The 18,584-nt window shown below is 35.2% G+C and overlaps 1 protein-coding gene across 2 annotated transcripts; it reads left to right on the top strand.

Moving 5' to 3' along the window:
- The first annotated feature begins 220 nt into the window (after positions 1–220).
- LOC117334998 lies at positions 221–15,867 on the top strand. 2 transcript variants are annotated; one of them, XM_033894888.1, is made up of 10 exons: positions 221–1,127; positions 10,299–10,369; positions 10,612–10,769; positions 11,840–11,896; positions 12,535–12,643; positions 12,998–13,070; positions 13,601–13,717; positions 14,137–14,209; positions 14,930–15,069; positions 15,280–15,867. In XM_033894888.1, the coding sequence occupies exons 1-10, from the start codon at positions 313–315 to the stop codon at positions 15,800–15,802; spliced, it is 2,136 nt and encodes a 711-aa protein (XP_033750779.1). In that variant the 5' UTR covers positions 221–312; the 3' UTR covers positions 15,803–15,867. The 2 variants fall into 2 exon arrangements, with proteins under 2 accessions (XP_033750779.1, XP_033750780.1); XM_033894889.1 differs by having other exon boundaries at positions 222–1,127; positions 14,930–15,060.
- Positions 15,868–18,584: the final 2,717 nt, after the last annotated feature.

Here is an 18,584-nt window from a genome sequence, read left to right as displayed (position 1 = left end):
TGGAGGCCAGCCTCGTTAACCTCGCCTTGACCAGGTAGGTATTACGTGTGGCGATTTGGCGGCGGCGAACTTCTAAATGCCATTACCTACCTGTGGAATTAACAGGTATATACTTCAATTGTGTTGATAGGACCGATATGTAAAAAACTGTCCAATCAGATACCGCCATGGTCGTTGTTCCGCACGTTGACTTTTAACAGAATAGTATAGCGCCTGTTTTAGTATATACTACAGTGTACTCTGTACTAGACCGATCAGACGACCTATACACATTGGTAGGAAAGGCTGCACACAAGGTAAAATTGATTTATAATGGACGGGGATTCTAATTCCTGGCAGCATAGGTGCGAACGCTATTTTACCTCGATATCAGAATCTGACGAAAGGAGAGGAGGATGGGGATACATGCGAACACCTGATGAACCAAATATGGAATGGAAGAATCTTGCAGGACTAGCAAACGAAGCAAAGAAACGGTCGTCTGCCTTTTCCCGCGCAAAGCGATGGATGCGACAGTTAGACATTCACGGATGTGGCCGTGTAGGATATGCATCCTTCGTGGAGAGTGTATTTTGGATTTTAATTTCTGTTTTAGCATTCGGTGCCTTGTCTTATGTTGTGTTTTTATATGCAGAGATTTATTTAAACACATCACATTTTCAAACCTTATCATACAAAATTCCACCATTTTCATCTTCATCTCCAAATATCACAATATGTAATAACAATAAACTACGAAAATCAGCATTACAACATTCTCAGAATCGTTTTCAAGCGTTGTTAAACGTTTCCTCAAAGACAAACAAAATTCTGCAACAGAGACAGCAAACATTAACGGCAAAAGAACTTTTAGAAAGGACGACTTTGTATGACAATCTGACAAGCATTCTACAACATTCTGAGCTTAAATCTCTCTACAGTGAACTGGAGGAGGAGTATTTACCATATTCCTACATGTCCTCGCCGAGCGATTACGGATCGTTGTACCTCTGGGGGATACAGGAAGGCGTGGAGATTCTCAAAGATGTTGTAACTCCTACCAAATCCGAGTTACAGACTTACGGACATAGGAAAGATACACTGATCGTTCATTGTTGGGCAGACGGGAAAAACTGCAACAAAAACAGGTACATTGAAATTTAACATCAAGTACAATTCATTTAATATTATTTTGATTTTAACATGTTTTGGTACCTATTCATATATGCTTTATTCCCGATCACAACTGTGTATAGCTTTTACCGAAATTGCTTGTGAAATAGATATTTGGGAACATTTACGTTCATGAAAAATGTTTTGTAGTATTAGTAAATTTACTTACACATGTCTGTCAAACTCCATATGTTCTCTGTTATGTATATAGATGAGCAATGAAAAATACACGAACGTACAGACACGGGTAAAAACATATTACATCTAGATTTTTATTAATTAACGCGGGATATTTCCTGTCAAGATGATTTCTATACAGAATTATTAGAATTTATAGTTGACACATAGCCTACGAAGAAAAGGCTTGATAAGTGCCAATCGCATTTGCCCTTTGCACAATCCTTTGAGATAGGCGGAAAGCTCTGCTGGTGGATGTTGAAGCTTTAAGAGTCTGTCGCAACCTTCAATGCAATGACTGAATTAGTATATATAAACATATACATGTATTCGACGTACTTTAAGGTAATCTTATATCCAAAACTGTCCTAATTGATCAAATTATGGCGTTAGCACACCTCATCTCCGATATATATTTTTTTCACTTAAAGAGTCCGTAAGGGATGAATGAGCTATATATTATTCTGTTTTTCAGTCATTATTCGACAAATAATGTAAACTTAATTAATCGAAAAATGCGTTATTTGGTAATAGGTGTTCAAGTGTGACAATAACAGCCGGAGATTAATGTTGACTGTATAAGTAAGGGAATTATTCCATTCATTTTAATTTTGATAGCGTTAATTGCAATTGATGGGTATTTGTTCTATAACACGTATCGTTGTATGGAGGGCGTGCCAAAATATGAATGCGTTAATCGGCAAAAATATTATATGCGTTTCAGATTATGTACACTTACAGTATCCTCTGTATCAATCCCACTGAATATTAAACAATAATATTAAAAAAGGATCGCCACATTCCAGCGAGCCCGTCAACTGTGACGTCAGACCAATGTTATTTGGCATATTAACACATATATTACAATTAAAATATCAGTTTTAATCGTATTACATTCCTACACAATGTCTGATTAAAATGTTTTAAATATAAGAGGTGAAGAATTTGGCTCTCACCTTAATTATGAGCACGCCTTTCAATTCGTAACAAAAATAGCTTACTTAATATGATTTTTACTTCTTTTATCCTTCATAACAATCGCATTATTGTTTAGAATTACAAAATTCTTATTTGTAGTTATAATTTAATTATTACTAAATTTGCGTAATAACTACTTATAGAACCATCCAATTATTAACCAATATTAGCTGTTGTTTTTTTTTTTTTTTACATATTACAACAGGATTTGTTTAGGTCTTGTATATCATTGTTTTATATCACTGTTTGTTTTTGCTGGCGAGTATTCAAAACGGCATTTGTTAATGTTCTTATTCTCTGCACTGAACTGTTTACGAGAATAAATAACTATCATTGTGTCATTGTCATTGGGCACGCGCCATCTGTCACATCAAATTCACAGTCGAGTGGTTGTAGTGACCATGATCAGTAGTTGGAAAGATAGTCCGGCTTTAAATTGTTCCGCCTCGTTGACTTGGAATTGTTCCGCGTCCGGTACATCCGGTATACGTACATAGTCCAAGACCTGTGAAATATTTCAGCTCTTTGTGACAGAGAGTAGCATACCAGTATATGCAAACCGAAATAATAATTAATCTGAAAGGTTCAATTTGGTATTGTTTAGAGTTTTTATCGCTGAGAAAATGAATATTAGCCAAAACAACTTTTAAACCTAACATTATAAAATTGACTTCTTTCATTTGCACTGATTTGTTGGAAGTGGCTAGATTACGATCATCTTGTATACGATAAACTTGATTTGGAATGTTATTCCAACAGCATGTCATATCGACTTTAAACCATGCCAAATCAACCAAACACTATGTCATATCAGTCCAAAGCCATATCATATCCTATTGGCACAATACCATGTCATATTAGCCCTTCATCATATCCTATTATCCCAATACCATAGCATATTCACCCTTCATCATAGTATGTTAGTCCTACGAAATGTCATATTAGCCCAACGCTATATCATATTAGCCATACACTTTGCCGTATTAGCCCAACACAATGTCATAATAACTCAATACATGTTATTACGCAAATCACATTAAGCCAACATCTTGCATGTAAACATAATATCATGACACATTAAACACTATACAATTATTGCCCTTGTTCCGGGTTGACATGAATATTTGACCACCCGAGAGGTGTCATGTCACCCGAGGGCGTAGCTCGACACAATGACATATCAGCCCAACTCCATGACATGTCAGCCCAGTACAATGTCATATTATCCCTACACCATGTCATATTAGCCCGTACCATGACATTGTAGTCATGCACCATGTCATATTTGACCAACACCATGACATATGAGACCTACACCATGATATGTCAGCTGTGTATCATGTCATATTAGCCTTATACCATGTCATATTAGCCCTACACCATGTCATATTAGCCCTACACCATGTCATATTATCCCTACACCATGTCATATTAGCCCTACACCATGTCATATTAGTCCGTACCATGTCATATTAGCCCGTACCATGTCATATTAGCCTTGTACCATGTCATATTAGCCCGTACCATGTCATATTAGCCTTATACCATGTCATATTAGCCTTATACCATGTCATATTAGCCTTATACCATGTCATATTAGCCTTATACCATGTCATATTAGCCTTGTACCATGTCATATTAGCCCTACACCATGTCATATTAGCCTTATACCATGTCATATTAGCTTTATACCATGTCATATTAGCCTTGTACCATGTCATATTAGCCCTACACCATGTCATATTAGCCTTATACCATGTCATATTAGCCTTATACCATGTCATATTAGCCTTGTACCTTGTCATATTAGCCCTACACCATGTCATATTAGCCTTATACCATGTCATATTAGCCTTATACCATGTCATATTAGCCTTATACCATGTCATATTAGCCCTACACCATGTCATATTAGCCTTATACCATGTCATATTAGCCTTATACCATGTCATATTAGCCTTATACCATGTCATATTAGCCCTACACCATTTCCTATTAGCCCGTACCATGTCATATTAGTCCTACACCATGTCATATTAGCCTTATACCATGTCATATTAGCCCTACACCATGTCCTATTAGCCCGTACCATGTCATATTAGCCCTACACCATGTCATATTAGCCTTATACCATGTCATATTAGCCTTATACCGTGTCATATTAGCCCTACACCATGTCCTATTAGCCCGTACCATGTCATATTAGTCCTACACCATGTCATATTAGCCCGTAACATGTCATATTTGACTAACACCATGACATATTAGCCCGACACCATGAAATGTCAGCCAAGTACCATGTTATATTAGCCAAACACAACGACCCATTATATTAACACCATGACATGTCAGCCCGACACTATGACATGCTAGTCCGACACCATGACATGATAGCCCAACACCTTGTCATATACACCGTACATGTAAGCCCGACACCATGACATATTAGCCCAACACAATAACATACTAGACTAACATCATGTCATGTCAGCACGTATCATGTCATATTAACCCACCACCACCACGTCATATCAACCCAAAACCATGACATATTAACTATGTAGATATACGCTCAATAACAATGTGAGGAATAGAATATAACGATAACGTGGTAGTCATTTGACAAATTCTACAGATTATGGGTTCCAATTTTTGTTTGGTTGTACAAACACAAGAATTATAGATGTATGAAACTGAATAGGTACATGTATCTGAAGAAAGTCTTACCAACACATAAAGGTACTAAGTATATTCCCCAGCTACAGTTAAGTTCATTATTATTTTCATGTTACGAAACCTTGTTGACTTGGTTATTAAGGAGCCTAATTCATGATCATGCATGATTATCTACTGGGCACACCTGGTTAATGAATAGCGGAAGTGGTTCAGATAAAGTGGATAATTTTGTCGACCCGCGACCAATTTACTCAATAAATACATATGAATATGAGAGCGTTCTACCCTCCCTTTACTGTACATGTGTCAGCAGATTTTCCGGACAGAACGGACTAATGTAAGGGATTGCCAGTTTATCTGATAATTCTGTCTTAGAGGAGAGCTTTTCGTTTAATTATACTTTAAACATGTGTCGATAAGGGGGGTACTTTTCAGTATATAATAGACAATATCTGTCGAGCCTTATCTGATAAAGGTAACCAGGGTCATAAAGTCATTTAATATATACCTAGTCATTCCTAATGCCCGTGTGGCATGTTACATAAAGAGCTGTACAGAAGACACACAAGACATTAACACCTGTCAATCAAAATTGAGAGTTAGATAGAAGTAGAGCCAAAAATAAATAAAACTGCATCATACAGCTGTTTCGTCCTTCCTGGAAGTCGTCAGAGATACACAGGACCTAAAGTGTTTATACCGAGTGGGTGACTGAAATTATGAAATTCATACTGAAAGAAATGTAAAAAAAAAAAAAAATAAATAAAAATGGGGAGGTGCAATATTATGCAATATTAAACTATTTTATCTTAAGTTTTGTGGGACAGAGATGTGTTGGTTGTCATCACGCGGTGTTGTACAAGTGTTAGAATGGTGTAGATTATCGACGGGAGACATATTGTCATGAAAGCGTATACCAAATAAAATTAAATTATAACTCTTACCTATATAATTTAGATAAAGAACATTCATTTTCTAAACATATGTTTTAAGTTGCTGGTGTAGAACAAAATGACACGACAGGACACGAACCATTACACAATAGCCTAATTCAGGTTTTAAATTTCGCCGCGGAATTAAATAATAATACTACATTGTTGTGTATAAGGATGATTCAGCAACTTCATAAAGAACGAGAAAAGTCGATTTAAATAAACGGGTTTAGTAGAATATTTATGGAAAGTTCCTTTGAACTCGTACAATTGGTCCATGATATTGAGCATGAAAATGTGCAGTTGTCATTCCTGTCTGTTTTATATAAAACATAATCACGTTGAATCATAACCTAGTATTAACTTTATAAAGGAAAGAACTGAATAAAACAAGTGGTGCCGTGAGAAAATATGTAGTTGTACAGTCGAAAAAAGACACATTTTATTACATAAAGAAAAAAGATGAAAATGGTGGAAAGGTCTGAAAATGTCTGAAGAGTTCCTTTATCTCTACATAAAGTAATACCAGGGATCGTGTGTAGCTGTCTCTACATGTGGTTTCTTTAATTCGTAAGTCAGTTTACCCCTTATCAACGATATACTACAGGGTCTCTTACTTCTCATACCTAAGGTATCTTAATAAAAATAGAATGAAATACCCACACAACATTTACTGATGTATATATCATTGTATGACTGTGTCATTGACAGCTGGTTACCTTACCTTATCTATAGAATACCTGCACTGTAACAACATTTACTGATGTATAATAGCATTGTATGCCTGTGCCATTGACAGTTGGTTACCTCTTTGTATCTATAGAATGGGAAGTTTTAACATTGATGATGAAAAATATAAATTTATGTTTATGTTTATTTTAACAGCAATAGAGATATATCATGAATGATCCTTTAAATGTTTTAGACAGATATGTATTAAATTAACGGGATATCTGTTGCATTGTCGGTCCGTTAATATGAAATACACAGTAACTGGGCTGACAAATGTGGATTAAACTTTACTGATTCTCTGTTGATTCTATAATACAATGAGGTATTTTAACCTTCCAATAAATATGTGTGTGAAGTTAATGAAAATAATCAAATATTTCATTTGCACTTCACTTAACAATATATAGAAATACTGATCGTGCCCATTGTCAATCCGACATGATATATCGTTGTGTTCTTAAATAACGTGTGTCTATTGTCCATTTATCTATATAAACGGTTCAATATTATACCAGTATATATGTAGTTATGAAATTACTTAATTATCATTTAATATGATTTGATAAAAAATACCAATTTACTAAAACTGCCTGTTTTTGTGTACAATAATGCATCGACAGAAGATCAATTATATCATATTTCATCTTTAACCAAACGTTTAAGAAGCCACGGAAACATCTAAAGAGAAATGTATTGAAATGATTTAAAAAAAAAATAATGGCATTACAAACATATTTGAAATAAAAATAGAAAATAATTCTTTAAATGCCTTATTTGCTAAATCACGTGTGAAGGTCATTTTCAAAGTTAAATAGCATAATGGTATAACTTGTCTAACAAGCTATCTAACAGTAGAAATACATATATATGTAATTTAACGCTATGACCTTTAATTGAATCGTGATTAAATTTGGTATAACAGTGTGAGGCACAGCATATTGAACTCGCCAATTCTGTACGTATCGCTGCAGACCAAAATATTTTCTGGTATTGAAAAAAATCTGGAATCCTGATGGTAATTAAATTAGAAACCTCCCGCAACTGATTTCAACATCTTACCATCTTTTACCGGAATTGATGTAAACAATTCTTAATTAATCAATATTCTATTTCCTATTTTACGTAACAGGTTCGTGCGCGATGCACCCGTGTGGGTTAAAAGACTTATTTGGCTTTATCGAAGACTCCGCAGCACGGAAATTCATAATCAGTTTTAAAGAAAAAACGACACTATGTAGAATTTGCTTTAAATTTTTTTCATGATTAAAACTGGCGTTCGAGGCTATATCCTCCAGGCAGAGAGAGGGATGTAAGACACTAGCAGTAAATAGTTATATGAAAAAGTAATCTTAATAACTTTTACACTGACAAAAACTGAATAGTAGTAGTAGTAGTAGTAGTAGTAGTAGTAGTAGTAGTAGCAGTAGTAGTAGTAGTAGTAGTAGCAGCAGTAGCAGCAGCAGCAGCAGCAGCAGCAGCAGCAGCAGTAGTAGTAGTAGTAGTAGTAGTAGTAGTAGTAGTGACTTTCACAACTAAACTCAGGTGAATACTGTAACCAAAATACCCAAAAATCTGAAGTATACAGTATTTTTCATTAATTATCTTATATATATCCTCATATATCCTTCCTTTGACAACTGCCACATATCTACCTGTATTTCGTACACTGGCCTGTTTACGTTAAGGTCTGTCTGAGCCACACCACTGTATTGTATTGTAGAACCAACATAATGACTCTATTAACCCGGTAACAATAACGCAGCATCAGATAACCTACAATGTATCCATTACCTTTGAATTGAAGATAATAGTAAACTTCAGCTTAATTACGATACCTTTTTGTACTAGAAGGCTGAAAGGACATTTTTTATGCACTGGGTTGGGGCCCTTTGTGCCTTAAACTATGACAATTCATTGTCATCTGTGGCCGAGTATATGCTAGCTTTATATATCATATCTATATAACTGGTAACATAATACGGATATCGTATCATGACAAGTCCGATGAAGTGTTGAGTGTATCATGATGGAACAGGTTCCCAAACTTATCTATTATTCATATGCAGAAGTAAATCCTTTGTTGGTCAAAAGATCAATTAATGGTCATTCTAAGTAATCAGATGGTATATCACTCTTTATACCTGAATTAAACTAAAACTAAAAATCATACTAGACAAAATTAAGTAAGAAGCGTAAGATAATAGTGAAAAAATAAATCTGAAAGTTGAAATAGATACCTTTATAATGTATAAATAAAGAGAGGGGGAAAATGGTGATCTACAGTACTTTCTTTGATTAGTACTTTAATGTACTAGTTTTCAAATCATGCTAAACGTATTTTGAATCTTGAGAATCATTTAAGCGCCTAACAGACAAAGATCACAATATCACGAACAAAAATTAATCTAGTGGTGACTTAAAGTAAATATAGGTCGAAAGAGTGGTTTTAGAAATGCTTCTTTCAAGATAGGAAGGAATACTGAATGACCCATTAGGCGTTTTGGATGGATTGTACATTTCTGGCATATTTTACAAAGTTTGCCAGGCCGTACGAATAGCGAACCATTAATAGAAAAATAGTTAGTCCTAGCGTACTGACTCGTCTAACGCCCCCAACCCTGTTCGAAGGACACATTGTGTGAAGTATACTGGTAGAAATAATCTTATACTGCAATAAAACAAACATAAAACACGGGTACCTCCCTAGTTGTCTAATGAATGCTTGAAATTTTGTCAGCTTCACATGTATATTTTATATACAGTTGTAGAAGGCGTCTTCATATTAATTCTAAACAATACATACTAACAAAATTAAGTTGAATATCGTGATGAATTATTTCAATGAATAGATGTACGACTCTAAATTAAGATATGTGATAATGAGGAACTGAACAAATGTATAAGTCAAGTTTACCAGATAGGACAGGTCATACAATTATCTATACATAAAACGTCGTACTGTAGACTGATAGAAAATGCCTTCGGTTGAGTATTTTCTTTCGATTATTCATAGAAAAACATAACTTTTCCCTGCCAAGAACATCACACTTTGGAGTGAATTCTCAGTAATAAAATGTTGGTCAGGCATACGTAGGGCTATACGTTGGAGGCTTTACGAGGCAACCCGGTACCCGTGGACATCCTTTGGACAAGTTGATGATAAAACTGCGTGATTTATGATTCATACATATACAGAGTAACACAGTCTCGTTACGCATGAGGCTGTCTGAAAAGGACTAATACCAACTGAAAACGAAACCGTAATTTTAACTAAAAATCGACACAACAATAAGAACAACAATATATTTACAAAGGATTCATGGAAAAAATAATGATAATAAGACAAGGTATTTCACACAAAAAAAACCTGAACAACGGAACATACATCAATCTGTATCTTTACGTCAGTAGTCGATATATGCCAAGAAAATTGTGATAATTGGAAGAGGTAGTGAATATGGAATGAATATGGAATCATTTGGGACATGTAAATACTGTCGATAAGTGAAGCAGGGATGTCAATATCTAGGACAATAGTCAGTAAGGACTTGTTCTATGGCATGTGTTTTACGTATCAACGTTTTCTAGCTAATTCTTACAACTTTATTTTTCTAACGCATATATCATGCGATGTTCTTTATCATTTTCTAGGTTTTTCAGTGAACATCAGGATCCAGACCTTGGCAACTGTGTGACCTTTTCAAATCCGGACAATAACATAGGTACATTATGCAGATGTATATAAGATAATAGCCATTTAGAAAAGTAATAAATGTTTTAACCCCCAGCAAACAATTACAAATAATTGTACCAAAATGCCTATAAAAGAATTTCGAAAATTGATCTAATAAGTTCTTATTTTAGAAAAATAATCTATGCAATAACGCATTCAACAGAACATATCAAATTGTGTTACGAATATACATTTGATTTCAACAGATTTTTGAAACTTTTTATTTCTCAGAAACAGTTAGTTTCTTACTAAACGTGGAGCCGGAGGAGACCGTTGGAGAGTTAACCCCGTCTGTGGGTGTGCACGTTTATGTTGGCGAGAGAGACAGTGGTCAGAATACCCTCACAATATCTCAACCGGGCACGGCAGTCTTCGTAAACACACAGAAGGTATGGAGTCTCGTTATACCGTATCTATATTTCCAAACCTAAGTGCAGTTAAGTACATGTAGTTGATAGAAAGATCAGTACATTGCCATAATCCAATATTAAATTTCGTGATTTCTTTCTTAGTGAGCACCTTTTAACACGAAAAGAACATTTTTCTTTTCTTTTTCACTCCGAGTCAAAAGTTTCTGCTTTCAGTTTTTTAGACATAACATCAAATACCCCTTTTTCTTAAAAATCCCAAATCGACTTTCAATTATTATTAACGTATGCAAATGTATACACGGCATTGATTTAACATGTCACTAATAAACCCCATTTTCCTGAAGGAAATCTATATTCGCCTGTACTTGATGTATATATTAAATCATTTATATGTTTATTGTTATTAATTCATATATTAATTCATATAAAATGAAAACAAAAATAGACGTCCAAATGGTCGATCTATGCTGTGGTTTGACAAAACACTGAAGAGATGTTTGATTAATCAAAATTTGATCACTACATTCCGACTGCGGTAAAGAATAAATTGTCGATACCTTATTGTTGGAAACAATATTTTGTATTTTTTTCTTCAGGAAACCCAAAACAGAATACGTAGTGTTACTTTGTCATATATTTGTGTTGTTTCACAAGTTTTGCTGCTTGCTGTGGTATAAGGGCATTTGCGGGTTAGCGTATTGGCGGGTTTTTTTTAATCTTTTTTTTTACTCTGAATGGATACGTCTTAATTACTTTTGCGAACATCTTTTATATGATTTGCTAATAAATCTACTTACATGTGAATTATAGCTTAAACACAGTACTGACGCATCTTCTGAAGGTTAGGTCGCTAGATCAATACCAACAGTGTATGTTCTGATACACATGCTTTTAGATAACAGGGCGTTTGATGTTGTAAGGTTGTGTTTAATGTCGACATATATAATTTACAACTTAAGTTCGATTATTTCTGTTAAAAGCATTAATGATTTTTTCTACTTTTTGAATCATGTGGTGCTTTTGACACACAAAATAAAGCTGCTGAACTAACGTTTTGTTTAAAATTGTACTGTTATTTTGATTTACAGAAATCCAAAATTGACAGAACCAAAGGCTGCAATCCTCAACAACTTTATTCACAAAAGGTAAAAATTCCATTATGAACCGGAGTAAATAATTTATGAACCAGAAAAGGAAATATTTTCAATTAATGAAAATAAACAATATGCTTATAAGAAATACGCGTTACCATACTTAGCATTTGTGACATACTTAGTAAAGAAAGGGGTGGTTCATAAAATACATATGGAATATACTATACAAAGGTGTCATTATTAATACGCCTATGTAGAGTAATATGTATTACATTTGTAATAAACAAAGACATGTGTCATTATAATACATATACATGTTGACATTTTCTTATTAAATTAAGATTAAAATCTGTATGCGCTCAGCTGGAAAACTACCACCCTGATCGTGACTTATCCGTCATATCAGACCTGGTATCTCCATCTAGATTACACGACAAAATCAGTTTGCATGAAAGCAGTTGTTTAACACACTGTACATTATTGTGAGACGTAAAAATCATATTGAATAATTCCAAACGAGTGTCCACACTATGAAATGCAAATGTTAAGTTTTGAGCGGTGTGTTGATGCATACTAAATTATTTGGAATTGTGAATATTTAATGTATAAGATTCCATTTTTGAGGCGGTTGCGCTAGTTTCCATAGGCAGCATTTACCAAAAGGATATTTTGATACTTTTTTTTTCTAGGCGTGTTTGAGACAGTGTGTTGATGAAATGATAGAATCTTTCTGTCAGTGTCAACGATCGTTTGACGTCATAGCAACAGAACAATGCCGCGTTGACGTAAAATTTGAAAGTAAGTGTGATGAATATTAGAATAAATTTATTTGTGGCTACTAAGGTGACATGGTTTTATCGGGTTATTGTTCCTAACACATTCTGAACATATATGTACGTGTCGGAAAAATCAGTATTTGTGTTTGATTATGATATTAAAAAATGTTTGATTTAAATTTCAATATGGTAGTTCCTTAACGATCACATACACTTCTACCGTTGCCGAAGCAGAAAGACTTTATCTAGAGTATATTATAGATATATGTGTAAAGTATTTAATCCTTTCGGGGCAGAGTTTTTGACAGTGTTATAGCTAACACACCTCGTTTACCTTTCGTCGTGGAGTAGTTATATGTGTTTCCTCTTTCTTCAGACATTTGTGCAAGGACAATACAAAAACTTTACTCGCTTGGCAAACTGAAGTGTGGCTGTCTTCCTAGATGCAGGTATGACATAACAATTGTTTATTGATGGAATCACTCCCTACCTTAAGGTTGTGGCAGAGAATTCTCCACCACGTGGGGTGATATTCTTGTTTGTCTAACCGAGCCTTTGCTGAGGGTTAGACAACGAAGGATATCACCCTAACCATCATCTGACACGTCCTCGTGGTATGAGATGAATATTTTCTCTCATAATACTTTTTAATTTACGAAGCATCCATTTGTTAAAAACATTAATAACAAAAATATTGTAATGCAACAAAATGTGGCGTCATTGCATTGTTGCCGTGACGTTAATGTGTTGTTATCCGTCATACATTAGATGGTGACAGAGAAATCTTGTACAGAAAAAACGCGAGTCAACTCTGTTAATTATAGGATAAAACATATCCCGTTCATTTGCAATATTTTGGATTTTGACATACAACACATTGACCTGTACTTTAATCATAATATTCTTAAAGTCACATATTCTGTATAGTTAATGTTTTTGTACTAGAGTTTAGATACTAAATATTCTTTATTCTATATAGTCAATCACTGTACAGCGTAGAAGCGTCGTCGTCCACTTGGCCATCCCCTGGGAACATCGGCTATATAGAGCAGTTCCTGTTCCAACAGGGAGTCAACAGTTCGCATCACTTCATCAGGTAAGGCTACCGTGGTGTTAGTCCACGCTAGGCCATAGGGATGGGCAAACGTATGATACAATAAATTGCATCACGTCTTACGGTATGACCTTTGTCGCAAGAGTCCGCATCACGGAATAGGTACAGTTCTGTGACAGTGGATATGTTTATTCTAGGAGTATGAAGACGATCTTGACATACGCCAAGGCTCGTAAAAATAGAAAAGAATTCTAAGACTCGTTTAATAAAAATTCATGAAATCATGAAACTCCTATCCCAAGATCCTACATGCATATATATCTTTAGCATATAGGATATTTAATTACCACGAGGAAATGTAATTAACAAAAATATCATAAATCGTGAGTAATGGAAACGTTATAAACGAACGTGTGTAGATGATTACAAAACTGGTTATCATAAACTCTTATTGCACTCAGGAATTCGTTGACGAAGGTGACAGTCAACTACAAGGATATGGTAGAGGAGACAGTCACAGAATCGTCATTAACGGTAAGGCTATATTTATATCTGGGCAAAGTTGTTCTAAACGTTACTAGCTTAATCACTTGATTAGTGAAAATTTAATCTCTGAAATTGGAGAATAATATTGGTTTCTATTAAACGTCATTATTACCATAAATGATTGATCAAGAAATTAAAATCATTCTTTGAACAACTGGACCCTGGTAAGAACAACTGGGCCCTGATAAAAAAAAATGTGATCAACAATTGAGTTAATGAATTGTTGTTTTCATATCCTACTCACTACAACGGCTGCTATTTTTCATTGTTTATAAACTACATGATAGATAGCTCGTCTTTATGGTATCATTATTGACAAATGAAGGGAAGTATCCGCTGATAAATGAAAAACAAGAGTGATATATAGGATATATAGGAAATTGTATTGATTTGATCAGGTGTGAAACAAACGTACATTGTAATACCATTAACGTCTATGTTTTTTGGGTTTTTTTTTATATATATAAATGAACATAACGTAATGTAAATAAAAGAAAATATGATAATCCAAATTAAACATATTCATCGAGCTTATTTCTTAAATTAGACAAACACATATGTAGTAAGTCGTGCACTTGCACTCAAGGTGGCATTCCGAGTACAGAATTATCTTTACTTCCAAGAGTAAATAATCGACAGGTGGAAAGAAATGCGTAACTTAAGAGAAAGTTCTGAATAATGTTAAACTTTTTGTTTTCTCTGTTTCAGCTGCTGGACCTTGTCGCAAAGATTGGTGGTATATCAGCCATACTGGTGGGAATATCGGCCATTAGTATACTGGAGGTGTTGTGGTTCCTAGTCAGGCTACTGACGTACGGATGTCGTCAGCTGATTAAACGGTTTGTTTGTTGTTGTTTTTTTGTTTTTTTTTCGTTAAATGATGTCGCTTTGATATAGTTTTCACAATGTACATTGTGCGATGCAAATATTGGCGTTTGGAAGTTTAAATGGTCGCAAGAATATGCAATACCGCTATGTTACTACCAGTCTCGTTATTCTGAAGACATAAAGCAAAATCCATTAAGTTTAGTTTACTAAATAAGTATTTTAAATTTCAGGTCTAAACAGAGAGATAATATACACCGATTGGCCGAATCCGACGTCACTTCTATCACATGGCAGGCCTACCGTCAAAAACGGAGAGAAGAAGTGAAAAACAACAACTCCGCTCTTACTAAACAAGCCGTACGACGGAACAGTAGTCGTCAAAGTCGACAATCTCTACCCACAATTACAGAGGAAAACAAACGTCGGAAACTCCCAAACGGCCATCTTGAAAACAACCTGTACGCACACCCATGGGAACGGACAGGACACCGACGTGTTTACAATAACTTAATAAAAGCTGATCACACATCCGGGTCAGAATTTCCTGTTTTTAATTCCCTGAATGATTTACGGCCTCCTCGATGTTCCACGCCTGACAACTCTGACCATCTCAACAGCCGTTTGCTCCAAATGGATGGTGGGAACGCACATCATTATCCACATCAAGGCAGAATCGTGACCCCGGCCGACGCAATCCAAAGATACGGGCATTCAGCAAGTAAATACATATCAAGTGAAGGCATATATCTGTGACGGACAAGATTATATGCAACAATACTGTTAATACGTCCATCTGTGTGCTTGTTTGTTTGTTTGTTTTTTAAATGAAGGTTATATGAAGTTTTAATCATTAACATTATATTATCATGTTGTGTACAGTTAAAGTCATATTATATTGTCATGTTTTGCTGATGATATCATTTGTAATAAAACATCACAGAGCCTGTAAACATGTGATATCAAGATAACATTTTTATGTTAAAAATAAAATATATCATTTGACAATACATTGTTGTTTAATATAACATGACTATAATTCTGGAAAAGGCTTACATGATGCAACATATTGCTAGATGAGAAAAGTATCCACGTCACATGTGAGGTATATATAATCAGAACCACGCGTATTGTCGATTGTACCCTTGACTTTGTACGATTAAATGTATTGGTACAGAGAAATGATTCAACAGAAGAACGACAACTCCAACAAAACCTGAACTCTCTCCTCTCTTGCTCTAAGCTACCTAGGTCCATCATACACAGTGACAGATATACAGGTTCATCTCTGACAGATACAATTTGTGGGAAAAAATCCTGTTGTCAAAGATTTACTTAAAATACTGATCTTTCCAATGTACATATCGTATATACACACATCGGATTTATACTTAATACGGCTGGTAGTAATTTCATCGGCATTTCTTAACCTAAGTAAAGATACCTTTACTTAATGGATTTGTGGGGGATGTAACACTTCGTGCTCAGCTGGTAAAGATTACCATATGTAACTGTAATATCCAATAATGGGCGACACATGGGTATGTTGGAGACACAGCTAGAATGCATTTAATCATGTTTAACCGGTTAAACTTGCATCCTACGGTCTTTTCATATGCAAATAATAGTCTGCACCAAGTATATCGTTATAACAAATTAGAAGGCGTCACATATTACAAACATGTACGCTTCCTCCTACAGGTATCAAGACAGTAAAAGTAAAACGCATACAATGCCAAACGTTGACAAAGCACATAATCGAATATGAAGTCAGAACTGAAAACTGATTGGCACCAAAGGATAACATGAACATTGGAGAGGGCATAAAAACATTTACGGAAAACATTCACCAAAATGAGTGAAAAGGAAAGAACTCCATACAAGACAAGCGGCTTTTAAAAAATGGACAAAATCTGTGAAAGGATAGTGATCCAATATTTACATAAAAAGGGTTTAACATCTAAGGATATCCATAATGATATAGAAGCAACAATAAGGATAGATACTCCTTCATATGATACAGTGAAAGGGTGGGTGGCGGATTTAAGCGCGGCCGACAGAGCCTTGAGGATGACCCACGTTCTGGAAGGCCTGTCATTGTTGCAACCCCAGAAATGGTCAATAAATTTCATGATATTGTTATGACTGACAAACGTGTTACAGAAAGATATATAGCCAGTAGAGTTGGCATTTCACAGGAAAGAGTACATTCCATTTTTACGAGGATCTTGCAATGAGAAAGCTTTCGGCCCGATAGGTACCAAGACATCTCACATTTGATCAGATGCACACAAGACGCATATTATCGCGTGCTAATCTTAACCTTTTTGAGGAAGATCCTCCCAACTTTCTTCAGAGATTTGTCACTATGGATGAAACATTGGTCCATCATTTTACCCCAGAGGCCAAACAACAATCGAAACAATGGAAGCACCCTGGCTCTCCCCCGCTAAAGAAGACAAAGACTGTTCCATCAGCTGGGAAGGTTATGACCTCGGTTTTCTGGGATCCAGATGGTATTCTGCTGATAGATTATCTCCAAACCCTAGGGACACACAATCAATAGCATATACTATCCTTCACTTCTGATGCAGTTACGGGAAATTATTAAACTAAAGCGCCGCGGAAAGCTTACTAAATGTGTATTATTCCATCAGGAAAATGCCCCTGTTCACAAATCTGACATTGCCATTACTGCCATTCACGATTGTGGCTTTGAATTGATTGAACATCCGCCTTATTCACCTGATCTCGCTCCAACAGACTTTCATCTATTTCCAAAACTGAAAACAGCTATTTCGGGCACCCACTTTCAGTCCGATGATGACATCATACTGTACATGCAGTGGATGACTTTCTGAACAGCCAAGAAAAAGAGGTATATACAAGTGGCATTCAGGCCCTTAAACACCGCTGGCAAAAGTGTATAGATACTGAAGGGGATTATGTTGAAAAATAATACAATACGTCCGGCAAAATTCAAATACTTCAATATGAGGCTCACTGCATATTAATCAGCCCTCGTAGTTAGCTGATTTATTCAACGACATGCAGAGAATCTTGGCCAGTTTCTTCAGCGGTCAGCAGTACTTTTTTCTATCCAGAGACAATACTGATGATTAAAACAATATCTTTATTAACAACCAACTACATATACTTGTATACGACAAGCAAATGTGACAGAAATATTAAATAATGCCACCAACAAAAGGGAGAAAAGGGAAGTAACACATTTAGAAGAAAAAAATTCTCAAATGTGACAACAGAAATTTGGCACTGGCATACTACGGAAGTTATTATCATGTAACCTGTAATTATCAAGAAGGCTCAAACAAGAACTACATTTAAACTCGTTCACTGTCACGTGTATTGTCTTTATGGACCATACAATACAATTAACTGGACCATGTGTTTGCAACATGTAAAAAATGTATAAAGTATTCCAAACTCTTTATTGTTGGGCACCATTACATAAACCTTATATATAATTTATATGTTGACATCGCTTGTAGAAATTCGATTCAATAATATGATATCT

Source organism: Pecten maximus, chromosome 9 (assembly GCF_902652985.1).
Source record: "Pecten maximus chromosome 9, xPecMax1.1, whole genome shotgun sequence".
NCBI lineage: Eukaryota > Metazoa > Mollusca > Bivalvia > Pectinida > Pectinidae > Pecten > Pecten maximus.
Note: the sequence above shows the minus strand (reverse complement) of the source record. Positions and strands in the feature narration are given on the sequence as shown.